The sequence below is a fragment of the Bufo gargarizans genome, chromosome 2 (assembly GCF_014858855.1).
Source record: "Bufo gargarizans isolate SCDJY-AF-19 chromosome 2, ASM1485885v1, whole genome shotgun sequence".
NCBI lineage: Eukaryota > Metazoa > Chordata > Amphibia > Anura > Bufonidae > Bufo > Bufo gargarizans.
Window position 1 is genome coordinate 355,826,114 of NC_058081.1, and position 13,512 is coordinate 355,839,625.

At 42.4% G+C, this 13,512-nt stretch overlaps 1 protein-coding gene across 3 annotated transcripts in view; it reads right to left on the bottom strand.

The window, feature by feature from the left end:
• The window catches only part of ABLIM3 (actin binding LIM protein family member 3), a 247,732-nt gene that overhangs the window by 88,165 nt on the left and 146,055 nt on the right, over positions 1–13,512 (bottom strand). For all 3 annotated transcript variants that reach the window (XM_044280723.1, XM_044280722.1, XM_044280721.1), the window contains exon 2: positions 13,212–13,352. In XM_044280723.1, the coding sequence (XP_044136658.1) occupies positions 13,212–13,352 (141 nt within the window). The remainder of the gene's footprint in view (positions 1–13,211; positions 13,353–13,512) is intronic.

Genomic DNA, 13,512 nt, shown 5'->3' on the forward strand with positions numbered 1-13,512 from the left:
TTTTTTAGTTTTATTAGGGGGAAACTGAATAAAAATGACTTATTGTACAAAATTGTACAAACTATACTGTAGGTTATTTCAATATGCAAAATTATTATATTAGTTCCCTATATGTGTTGGATTGTTTTATTATACAATATGTATAGTTTTACATGAATAATTGTAATGGTTTTGGTTAGTGTGGTTTTTTATGTATTTTACTATTTGTTTCTTTTTTTTTATAAATTTCTGCTACAAAAAGACACTGACTTTTTTATTTTGCACATTTTCCTTTTATTTGTATTTTATTTATTTTGTATTTTTAAATTTTTTATCATCACTTTATAATTTTTTTAAATATATTTGTTGCCACATAATATGACAATGAACAATTTTATTTTGCACTTTTTCCTTTTTATATTTTTCTTTTACTTGGATTTTATTTATTTATTTTACATCTTTTTGCTAAAAAATGTTTTTTTTTTCTTTTCTTTTTTAATATATTTTTGCAGCACTGCATGTCCCCCAAGAAGTCTTTAAAATACCTCTGTGGACAATGACTTTGAATTTATTTTTATGTGTTTTCAATTTTTTTTTACTTTTAATATATATATATTTGCTACTTAATTTGTCCCCAAAAGGTCCATAAAGGACCTTTAGGGACACAAACTTTTTTTTGCATTATTTCCACTGTAACTGGAGCATCCAAAGGAGCCCCATCTACAGGAAAAACCAGCCTGCTGTGGGGGGCTTTGTACAGAGCAGGGCTGGTGAGGCTCTGCAGTCCTCTGTCCCTGACACCCGGCAGTCACGTGATCGCCGGGTCTACACTGCACGGTGCGCCACTCACCTGTGTGAGGAGAAGGCAGAAGCGCTGATACACTGCTTCTGCCTTCTCCTTGGGTCTCGTGCTGTCTCTACAGTGCAGGAGCAGGAGCTGTCATCTTTCAATGTGAGGCGCTCTGCGCACGATCGGCTCTGGGGGCCGCAGGTTGTGCACCCCTGCTTTAGAACGTCCATTCAGAGATTGCAGCTGCAGAGTGGGGGCCCCGCTGTCAGTGTCAGCAGGGCACCCCATAGAGAAGGCAGGGACCATGACTCAGTGTCCCTGCCTTCTAAATAACTGAATACACAGCACTGAACGAGTGCTGTGTGCACAGCTAAGGAATCGGGCTTCCTGTGCTGGCTTGATGGTCATTTGACCGCTGGGGTCAGGAGACTGTAGGAGCTGCTGGGTCTTCTTTAGACCTCGATCAGCAATGCAGTGAGGCTGTACAGCACTGTATAATGCTGTACAGGGCTCTTTGGGGAGTGTATTACTCCTGTAACTGGGGCTATTATGTCTTGCATGACTTTATGGGGGACACAAAGTGTAAAATAAAGAACACAAAAATAAAAATAAAACAATAAAAGTTTTATATGTAAAAAATTTCATTAAAAAATTGTTAAAAATTGAAAAAATAAAAAATTTATCTATTTGGTATCGACGCGTCCGGAACAACCGGATTGATAAAAATATCACATGATCTACCTCTTAAAAAAACACCTTATGTACAAGCCCTCTACGTTGGCAAAAAAATAATAATGTTATGGATGTTAGTATATGGTAATGGAATTAATAACAGATTTTTTATGAAAAGGGATTTTATTATGCAAAAGTAGTAAAACTAAAACTATATAAATTTGGCATCACCATAATCGTATCAATCTGCAGAATTATCAAATCATATATACCACATGGTGAACCCCATAAAAAAAAGTAAAAAACACTGACAGAATTTACTTTTTTGACCACCTCACCTCCCAAAAAATGAGATAAAAAGCGATCAGAAAGCCAATTGTACCCGAAAATGGTGCCAATAAAAACTACAGCTTGTCCCACAAAAAATAAGCCCTCACACAGCAACTCAACAAAAAAAATAGCTCTTGAAACCATTTCAGCAAATGCCATGTTAGAAAATCCAGATGCCGCTCCTTCTCTTCTAAGCCCTGTTGTATCCCCAAACAGCAGTTTATGACCACAAATGGGGTGTTACTGTATTCAGGAGAAAATTGGTAGAAAATTGTGGGGGGATATTTTCCTGTAATCTCTTGTAAAAAAAAAAAAAAAAAAGTTTAGGCCTAAAGCACCATTTTTTTGTAACAAAAAATTGAATTTTTCATTTTCACAGCCAAGTGTTATACATTCTATGAAACCTGTTGGGTCAAAGTGCTCACTACACCACTTAAAAAATCTTTGGGTGGTGTAGTTTCCAAAATGTGGTCCCTTTTTGGGGTTTCCACTGTAGGGATACCTCAGGGTCTCTTCAAATGCAACATGGTGCCCAAAAACCAATCCAGCAAAATCTGCCCTCCAAAAACAATATGACGCTCCTTGCATTCTGCTGTTTGGGCACTGCGGTGTGCCCAAACAGCAGTTTACGACTATATGTATTTATGTAAACTGCAGAATTGGGGTAATAAATATTGAGGGTTGTTTTGTTGTTAATTCTTGCTATGGAATGTGGAATATCTAAAGGGTAAACTATATTTCTAAAATCAGTTTTGAATAGTTTGAGAGGTGTAGTTTCTAAAATGGGGTAATTTATGGATGGTTTCTATCATGTCAGTTCCTTAAAGTGACTAGAACTGAATTGGTCTATAAAAAATTAGATTTGGGAAATTTTCTTGAAATTTTAAGTCTAAACCTTGTAATGTCCTAAAAAAATAAAATAATGTTATCAAAATGATACCAACATATTTATTAGACATATGGCAGATGTTAATTAATAACTATTTTAGGAGGCATCACTATCTGATGAAGAAAAAGCTGAAAAAAATTCAAATTTAGAAAATAGTGAATTTTTTAAAATTTTGGGTAAATTTGGGATTTTTTTCTAAATAATGGTAAAACATATTGACTCAAATTTACCAATAACATGACATACAATGTGTCACGAAAAAAGAATTTCAAAATGGCTTGGATAAGTAAAATCGTTCCAGAGTGACATGTCAGATTTGCAAAATAAGGCTAGGTCTACACGACGACATTTGTCGCGCGACATTTTGTTGCACCAATGTCGCGCGACAATTTTTATAATGGCAGTCTATGGTGTCGCACTGCAACATGCGACATGCTGCGACTGCGACGCGACAGTCGCAGAAAATCCATTCAAGATGGATTTTTCTGCGACTGTCGCGTCGCAGTCGCAACATGTCGCATGTTGCAGTGCGACACCATAGACTGCCATTATAAAAATTGTCGCGCGACATTGGTGCAACAAAATGTCGCGCGACAACTGTTGCGCCCTATATGTCGCGCGACTTTTTGTCGCGCGACAAATGTCGTCGTGTAGACCTAGCCTTAGGCTTGGTCAGGAAGGGGGTAAATGGCCCGGTCTGGAAGTGGTTAAGTCCACACTCAAGTGCAAGTTCTGTGCCACTAGGTGCTAATTACTTCTTACTAGCTGGATCACTCAGGGAGCATGTACAAAAGGGTTAACAACAACAAAGTTCTTTCCCATGCTGAATTACCTCCATAAGGGTCCATTCACACGTCCGCAAAATGGATCCGCATCCGGTGCAGACCCATTCATTTTCAATGGGACGGAATGTGCTGTCCGCATCCACATTTGCGGATCCGCACCTCCGCATTCGTGCTTCAGTTTCCGCAAAAAAATAAAACATGTCCTATTCTTGTCCGCAATTGCGGACAAGAACAGGCATATTCTATTAGTGCCGGCAATGTACAGTCCGCAAAATGTGGAACGCACATTGCCGCTTTCCGTGTTTTGCGGATCCGTGGCTCCGTGTATCCGCAAAACACGTTGCGAACGTGTGAATGGAGCCTAAGACCACTAGTTAGCAGAATCCAGCTTTTCCTCTCAGCATATTTCCATTGTTAAAGGTCAGGTGCCCCTACAACCCCCATAGCTTCACACATGCAAGAATTCTTGCCATGCTCTTCCTGGCACAGTTTATGTCAGTAGTAGTATCTCGTGGCTTAGGTCTGCTACAGGGTCTTAGCCTGCACAATGAACCCCAAATGGCAGGAACGCCACCCCTTTATCATTGCCGACTGGAGCATGCCCATGTGCTCACAACTTCCAAAGCTGACATAAACACCTCTATGAAAGAGGACCTGTCCCCTCTCCTGACATGTCAGTTATAGTAACTACATGCATTCCACTTGTAATACCAATTCTGGAACATGTATTCTTATGGCTCTATGTTGTGTCATTCCTGCATTATTCCTGCGAGCAGTCTGCCATAAAGGTACTGCTGGGTATTACCAGTAGTGGGTGTGTCTGACTCTATACAATCAGTGCTGCCAGTGTAAGGGCCCGTTCACACGACCATATTGCAGACCGCATTTGCGGATCCGCAATACACAGGTCCCGTTCCGTGGCCATTCCGCATCACGGATGCGGACCCATTCATTTCAAAGGGTCCGCAAATCTGGAAAGCTTGCTCTATCTTCCGTGGAACGGAGGGATCGCGGACCCATTCAAGTGAATGGGGCAGCGATCCGTATGCGGCTGCCACATTGCCCGTGCTTAGCGGACCGCAATTTGCGGTCCAAAGCACGGGCACGGGCTTCACATGGTCGTGTGAACAAGCCCTAAGACTGTGCAGGGACTGGTAACACCCATCTGTACCTTTACTGCAAGATGCTCGCAATTCATTCATACATTCCAGTAGAAATAACTAAGGAATAGAGTGATAAGAATAGATGCTCCAGAATTGTTATTACATGGGGGATGCAAGTAGTTACTACAACAGACATGTCAGAAACGATGACAGGTCCCCTTTAAGCACGGCAGATGGGGGTGGTCTTTTCACCGCTGCCAGTTTTGAACGGAGGGAACTAAAAATACGAATACATCTTATTAAAAGGGAAAACCACTGCATTGATGGTAAATCACATCACATTAAAACAGAATCACAGCAGAATGGATGCCGGAGGAAGGACTACAGTATATAAAGAATTACGAAGAATATTTGATCGTGTTGGTATCTGGAAATCCAGCAGAGATGTCAACTGTATGTGTCACTGTGTGCGTGTCACAGTGTGTTGTATGTGTGTGTATGTAGGTATATATTTGTGTGTGGAGGTATGTATATAGTATGGGGGACATTTATTAATCTCTGCCCAGCTGGCATGAGATGGGCCACAAACATTAAGAGGTATTTAGTGTAGGTCCATGAGCCAAAACGGAAATCTACACCGGGAAGTGAGCCGGCCCAGATTTCAGGTATAATATCTTGGAAGAAATTACAATAAATGTGCTTGGGCTGCAGCACGCACTTTTTGGAATGGAGTGATTGGGCATAAAATCGCCCAAAGTTACAGATTTTTGCTCAAGCGGGACATGTGATTTCTGACATATAATAGGGCCAATGTGTGAAGGCATTTATATAATGAATGAAAATAAAGTCACAAACCCTGGCCTCCTCCTTGAAAAAGATTCTGCATATGCGCCTGAAGGAGAGATATAAATCATACTCTAATTAAAAATATAAAGCGATACATTTTCTACAAATCTCCCATCAAACAAAAAAAATAAAATAAGGCACCAATATTTCCTCTAAATTTACACTGTAATTTAAAACACAAAAGAAACTGCAGAAACATCTTGTATAACAGGGTAAAATAATGTTATTCTACTGCCGGTGTCATTGATTGTAAATCACAGCGGTATTGCTCGTAATTAGTCGTCTTATTGATCCTAAATCATAATGCTTCCTTGAAGTTCTAGCAGCTGACTGCCCGTGCGGTATAGTTAGTCGACGCGGCATCATTTCAATTAACACATGATAGATTAATAATCTAACAGTTCCTGCGCAGAATAAATATGCTCAGGCTTCCATGTATGTATATTGGGGTCTTGCCTCAATCTAAACTACACACTACTACATTAGATTTAGTACATGTGAATGGTATGCTGTTGTATGGCTAATAGTGGGTATCTATGGGGCTGAGTTGTGGAACTTCACACATAAATCATCATATAGTAATGAAATTGAGCTCACGCCTAGCTGACAGGTTAATGTAATGCAGGAATGATTGTTCAATTTGTTTTCACTGCCAGTGATGCTGGGAGCATTACTAATCTGCAGCTATGGGGCGGTGCAGGGAAGAGAACAGTACTAGAAAGGTGAGCTACGGCATGGAGGGCTCATGGACAGTGGTGACTAGAGGTAATGTTTCCATAAAGATAAGATAGATACTGTAGATAGATAGATATGAGATAGACAGATATGAGATAGATAGATAGATAGATATATACTAGACAGATATGAGATAGATAGATAATAGATAGATAGATAGATAGATAGATAGATAGATAGATAGATACAGATAATAGATAGAGAGATAGATAGATAGATAGATATGAGATAGATAGATAGATAGATAGATATATACTAGACAGATATGAGATAGATAGATAATAGATAGATATATACTAGACAAATATGAGATAGATAGATAATAGATAGATATATACTAGACAGATATGAGATAGATAGATAATAGATAGATAGATAGATAGATAGATAGATAGATAGATAGATAGATACAGATAATAGATAGAGAGATAGATAGATAGATATGAGATAGATAGATAGATAGATAGATATATACTAGACAGATATGAGATAGATAGATAATAGATAGATATATACTAGACAAATATGAGATAGATAGATAATAGATAGATAGATAGATAGATACAGATAATAGATAGATAGATAATAGATAGATAGATAGATAGATAGATACTATACAGATATGAGATAGATAGATAATAGATAGATATATACTAGATAGATAGATAATAGATAGATACTAGATAGAAGATACAAGATAGATAAATAGATAGATAGGATAGATAGATAATAGATAGATAGATACTATACAGATATGAGATAGATAGATAATAGATAGATATATACTAGATAGATAGATAATAGATAGATACTAGATAGAAGATACAAGATAGATAAATAGATAGATAGGATAGATAGATAATAGATAGATAGATACTATACAGATATGAGATAGATAGATAATAGATAGATATATACTATACAGATATGAGATAGATAGATAGATAATAGATAATAGATAGATAGATAATAGATAGATAGATACTAGACAGATATGAGATAGATAGATAGATAGATAGATAGATACTTAAAACTGAAATAAAACTGAAAAACAGACCGCAAAAAAATATAAAAGCCATATGTTCGTGTGAACTAGGCCTAAGAGACATCTGGCAGGCTGTTCTCTGCCGGTTCTCTAGATATAGTCAGAAAGTTCCGCCTGCACGCTGGACTGTGTTGACTATATTGAGAACCAAGTAGGGCTTTGGCCGGACAAAAGTTGCTGCACGGTTTTTGTCAGGACGAATATCGGCATATATGCTGGAATAGCCTGCTGGATGTCTCCTAATGCTGTTGTGAAAGTAGCCTTAAAGGGGTTTTGCCATCTTAGATAATGCGGGCATATCGCTAGGATATGGCCCCATTGTCTGATAGGTGTGGGTCCCACCGCTGGGACCCACACTGGCTATGAGAACGGAGCAGAGAAAAGAACGGAGGGCGCACTGCGCATGTGCAGCCACCCTTCATTCATTTCTATGGGGCCTCCAAAAATAGCCGAAAGCTGCCTCGCCTATTTCCATCTGCCCCACAGAAATGAACGGGAGCAGGGGCCGCGCGTGCGTGGTGTGCTCCCATTCACTTGTAGGGGGGCAGCGGGGAGCAGAGCTTGGTGGTGGATGGACCCCAGGAAATCCGTGGTCCTCCAGCCACAGCTCTCCCCACTCCGTTCTCGTTGTAGGTGGGACCCGCACCTATCAGACAATGGGGGCATATCCTAGCGATATGCCCCCATTGTCTGTAATGGGAATACACCTTTAACATATCTCATCCACACATAGTTTGACCTGTGGTGCAGAATTTCAGGTCCACAGTTTGGTAATTAATGTTGCTGAATGGTGCCAGGTTTCTTGTGAATTTTGCCCACTTAAAGTCAAAATCCTGAAAAATCCCTTAAGTTAGACTGCCTCTGAAAGCTTAAAGAAGTTGTCAAGGATTTTGATATAAAAAATTATTTTTAAGGACTCTCCAGGAACTTCTGGACTGTTGGAAACCCTGATCAGCCCTCCCCCACCACCAATATGATATTTATAGCCTATCCAAAGGATAGTCCATCATGACCATACTCCCACAAACCCTTTTAAAACAAGAATACTACTACTAAAACTGCTATTGAACCCATGGTTGGACTGGCAGGCAGCCCTAAGTGTATGTGGTCTCTCGACTCTCCCCTGATAACGATGACAAAAGAATAGGAATTGTAATATGAATTCCTCTCACCATTGGCCGAACCAAGCATCTATGTGAGAGTCAGGAAAGACAGTTGTCACCCAAACGAGCAATTGCAGTATTGGAGGTGCATGGGTACCTTTACTCTTCCAAAAAGTGGAAGTCTCTCAAGCTTGTCAGGTACTAATGCTCCTAGTGCTAATGTCTTAAGCTACTTTTACATCTGTGGATAACTCTTCCAGCAGAGAATGCTGGGAATCAGCTGGATAAAAACAAATGCGTACAACATTTTTTGTCCAGCTAATTTTGATAATTTGCCAGGTAGCGGCCGGATCTCGGCCGGACCCTGTTATAGTCAATGGGGTTCGGTGTGCAGTATCTAGCAATCAGGGACCTTCATCGGGCTGTTCTCAGAACTGCCTGCTCCCGGTGACTGCATTTGATTTCAGACCGGCTCCCGACACAGACACAGGTAAGGGCTTACCTGTGCATCGCCGGACCGGTGAGTCAAGATGGCAGCTCGCTGGCGAACACTGCAAACTGACCATCGCTGCTAGCCATACTAAATCAGGAGAACCCTGGCAGGCTTTTGTCTGCCCGAACAGCCTGCCGGAGAGCTCTGCCGCAGATGTGAAACTAGCCTTACACTGTTCATGGGGACCCTGTCTGTCACTGCTAACTGATAAATACACTATATATACAGTATATATACAGTATACACAGTATCTGCAAGACTGAGCTCTTAGACGAGGCCCAGCAGCTGCCCCGTCCGTTTCCTACAGTGTCATTGTACCGTGTATAATATCATTGAGGGGGCCCTGACAATAACATCTTTTAGTCCTCCTCCTGGGTGGGCCACTTCTGGGTTTGGGCTACTCCTGTTTCCACTCTAGCTACACCCCTTACTGCACACACACCACTGCTATGCTGGCAGGGACGGTATTAGACAAAGTGTGGCCTTGGGCAAAATTGGAAGTGGGGCCCCAAATCCTGAAATATTGGACTAGCAGTCTGACAGAACGTTATAGGCATGGACAGAGGTTGCAACCACAGTAGCTTATTGCAGAATTCCAGATCATCTCTCTTTAGCCTTTCCACTGTAAGACCTTGTTCACACCTCCGTTTTTTGATCAGTTATTCCCATCAGTTAAGCCTCTTTCACACGACCACATGGCTTTTTCAGTGTTTTGTGGGCCGTTTTTTCCGGATCCGTTTTTCCATTTCCATTTCCGTTGTGTTTACGTTTCGGTTTCGTTTTTCCGTTCCATTTTTCCATATCGCATATACAGTATACAGTAATTACATAGAAAAAATTGGGCTGGGCATAAAATTTTCAATAGATGGTTCCGCAAAAACGTATGTGTTCTTTTTTTTTTGCGGACCCATTGACTTGAATGGAGCCACAGAACGTGATTTGTGGGCAATAATAGGACATGTTCTATCTTTTAACGGAACGGAAATACGGAAACAGAATGCATACGGAACACATTCCTTTTTTTTGCGGAACCATTGAAATGAATGGTTCCATATACAGACGTTTATGGAACGGAAAAAACGGCCTCCAAACGGAAAAAAAAAAACGTCGTGTGAAAGATGCCTTATTGTGAGCCAAAACCAGGTGTGAGTCATAAACACAGAACAAAAACACTGTAATGGGGACCTGTGGATGACATACTGTTATGGTGGACCTGTGGATGACATACTGTTATGGGGGACCTGTGGATGACATACTGTTATGGCGGACTTGTGGATGACACACTGTTATGGGGGACCTGTGGATGACATACTGTTATGGGGGACCAGTGGACGACACTGTAATGGGGGATCTGTGGATGACATTGTTATGGGGATCTGTGGATGACACACTGTAATAGGGGATCTGTGGATGACACACTGTAATGGGGGATCTGTAGATGACACACTGTAATGGGGGATCTGTGGATGACACACTGTAATAGGGGACCTGTGGATGACACTGTTATGGGGGACCTGTGGATGACACACTGTAATGGGGGATCTGTGGATGAGACACTGTAATGGGGGATCTGTGGATGACACACTGTAATAGGGGACCTGTGGATGACACTGTTATGGGGGACCTGTGGATGACACACTGTATCGGGGGACCTGTGGATGACACACTGTAATAGGGGACCTGTGGATGACACTGTAATGGTGGATCTGTGGATGACATACTGTAATGGTGGATCTGTGGATGACACTGTTATGGTGGATCTGTGGATGAGACTGCTATGGGGGACCTGTGGAAGACACTGTTATGGGGGACCTGTGGATGACACTATTATGGGGTACCTGTGAGGGACACACTGTTATGGGGGACCTGTGGAAGACACACTGTTATGGGGGACCTGTGGATGACACACTGTTATGGGAGATCTGTGGATGACACTGTTATGGGGGACCTGTGAGGGACACACTGTTATGGGGGACCTGTGGATGACATACTGTTATGGGGAACCTGTGGATGACACTGTTATGGGGGACCTGTGGATGACATACTGTAATGGGGGACCTGTGGATGACACACTGTAATGGGGGATCTGTGGATGAGACACTGTAATGGGGGATCTGTGGATGACACACTGTAATAGGGGACCTGTGGATGACACTGTTATGGGGGACCTGTGGATGACACACTGTATCGGGGGACCTGTGGATGACACACTGTAATAGGGGACCTGTGGATGACACTGTAATGGTGGATCTGTGGATGACATACTGTAATGGTGGATCTGTGGATGACACTGTTATGGTGGATCTGTGGATGAGACTGCTATGGGGGACCTGTGGAAGACACTGTTATGGGGGACCTGTGGATGACACTGTTATGGGGTACCTGTGAGGGACACACTGTTATGGGGGACCTGTGGAAGACACACTGTTATGGGGGACCTGTGGATGACACACTGTTATGGGAGATCTGTGGATGACACTGTTATGGGGGACCTGTGAGGGACACACTGTTATGGGGGACCTGTGGATGACATACTGTTATGGGGAACCTGTGGATGACACTGTTATGGGGGACCTGTGGATGACATACTGTAATGGGGGACCTGTGGATGACACACTGTAATGGGGGATCTGTGGATGAGACACTGTAATGGGGGATCTGTGGATGACACTGTTATGGGGGATATGTGGATGACACACTGTAATAGGGGACCTGTGGATGACACACTGTAATAGGGGACCTGTGGATGACACACTGTAATGGGGACCTGTGGATGACACTGTAATGGGGGACCTGTGGATGACACTGTTATGGGGGATCTGTGGATGACACTGTTATGGGGGATCTGTGGATGACACACTGTAATGGGGGACCTGTGGATGACACTGTTATGGTGAATCTGTGGATGAGGCTGTTATGGAGGACCTGTGGATGACACTGTTATGGGGTACCTGTGGAGGACACACTGTTATGGGGGACCTGTGGATGACACACTGTTTTGGGGGACTTGTGGATGACACACTGTAATGGGGACCTGTGAATGACACACTGTTATGGTGGTCCTGTGGATGACATACTGTTATGGGGGACCTGTGGATGACACTGTAATGGGGGATCTGTGGATGACACACTGTAATAGGGGACCTGTGGATAACACTGTTATGGGGGATCTGTGGATGACACTGTTATGGGGGATCTGTGAATGACACACTGTAATAGGGGACCTGTGGATGACACTGTTATGGGGGATCTGTGGATGACACACTGTAATAGGGGACCTGTGAATGACACTGTTATGGGGGACCTGTGGATGACACACTGTAATGGGGGACCTGTGGATGACACACTGTAATGGGGGAACTGTGGATGACACACTGTAATCGAGGACCTGTGGATGACACTGTTATGGTGTATCTGTGGATGACATACTGCAATGGGGGACCTGTGGATGACACACTGTTATGGGGGACCTGTGGATGACACTGTTATGGGGGACCTGTGGATGACACACTGTTATGGGGGACCTGTGGATGACACACTGTTATGGGGGACCTGTGGATGACACACTGTTATGGGGGACCTGTGGATGACATACTGTTACTGTTATCTCAGTAAAATGATGAGGGTGGAGTAGAAACATCACATGCATGTGTCAATCATTCATAGGACATATCCTGCACATATGTCACTCACACGTGGCCAAATGTTACTGTATAGCCTTGTTTCCAAACAAAGAGTGTGAATTTCTTCTCTATCCACATGTGTGTTGCAGTTTCTTTTAAAAAACGTAAACCGCAACACAGTGCTGAATCCATCGCACATTACACAACATCAGGTGTTCATCAGGTTTCGTTGTGGTTTCCATGGTGGCTTTTCTGGAAAAAATAGCACTACATGATGTGCTATTTAATCATTAAAGGGGTTGTCTCATGACAGACAATGGGGGCATATCGCTAGGATATGCCATTGTCTTATAGGTGCGGGTCCCACCTCTGGGACCCGCACCTAGATCGAGAACAGAGCCCCGAAATTAAAGGAGGGCACACTGCGCATGCGCAGCCGCCCTCCATTCATTTTCTATGGGGATGGCAAAAATAGCCAAGCGCTGGCTCGGCTACTTCCGTCGAGCCCATAGAAGTGAATGGTAGCGGTGGCCGGTCATGCTCGGTGTGCTCCCATTCACTTCTATGGGGAGCCGGCTTGGTGGTGGCCGGACCAGAGTCCTCCAGCCACCACCTTGCAGGGCTCTGATGGGAATACCCCTTTAAATGTGAGTGAACCCATGGTGGAGGATCCTAATGGAGCCTCTGATGCAACTGTGAACATAAGCGTAGTGTGGCATTTTTTAGAAAACATGGCAATTGCTATTAAAAGTGAAAAAGTTATATATGAATTTCTTCAGCTTCTTTTGAAGTGACACACGTAGATTGCTGAGCGGTACCTTGACAGGTGAAGCAACGGATATGGAAGTGGTTGGTCTGCACTCTCACTACTTCTCCTTTACATGTCTCTCTACATCGATAGCATTGGATAGGCCCAGAGCTCCCCGAAGAACTGTAAGAGCTATGTGGGTAGGGCATTGCTGGAAAGAAAACACAAGAAAGACTTATTAACATACATTTTCAAATACCATTTTTGTCACTTTTTTTCTTTGTACATTACAGTATTGACTTGATTAATAAAATAACAGACATCTGAGACCAGTTCCTGTTGATTATATACCAATATATTTCACAGTGCTG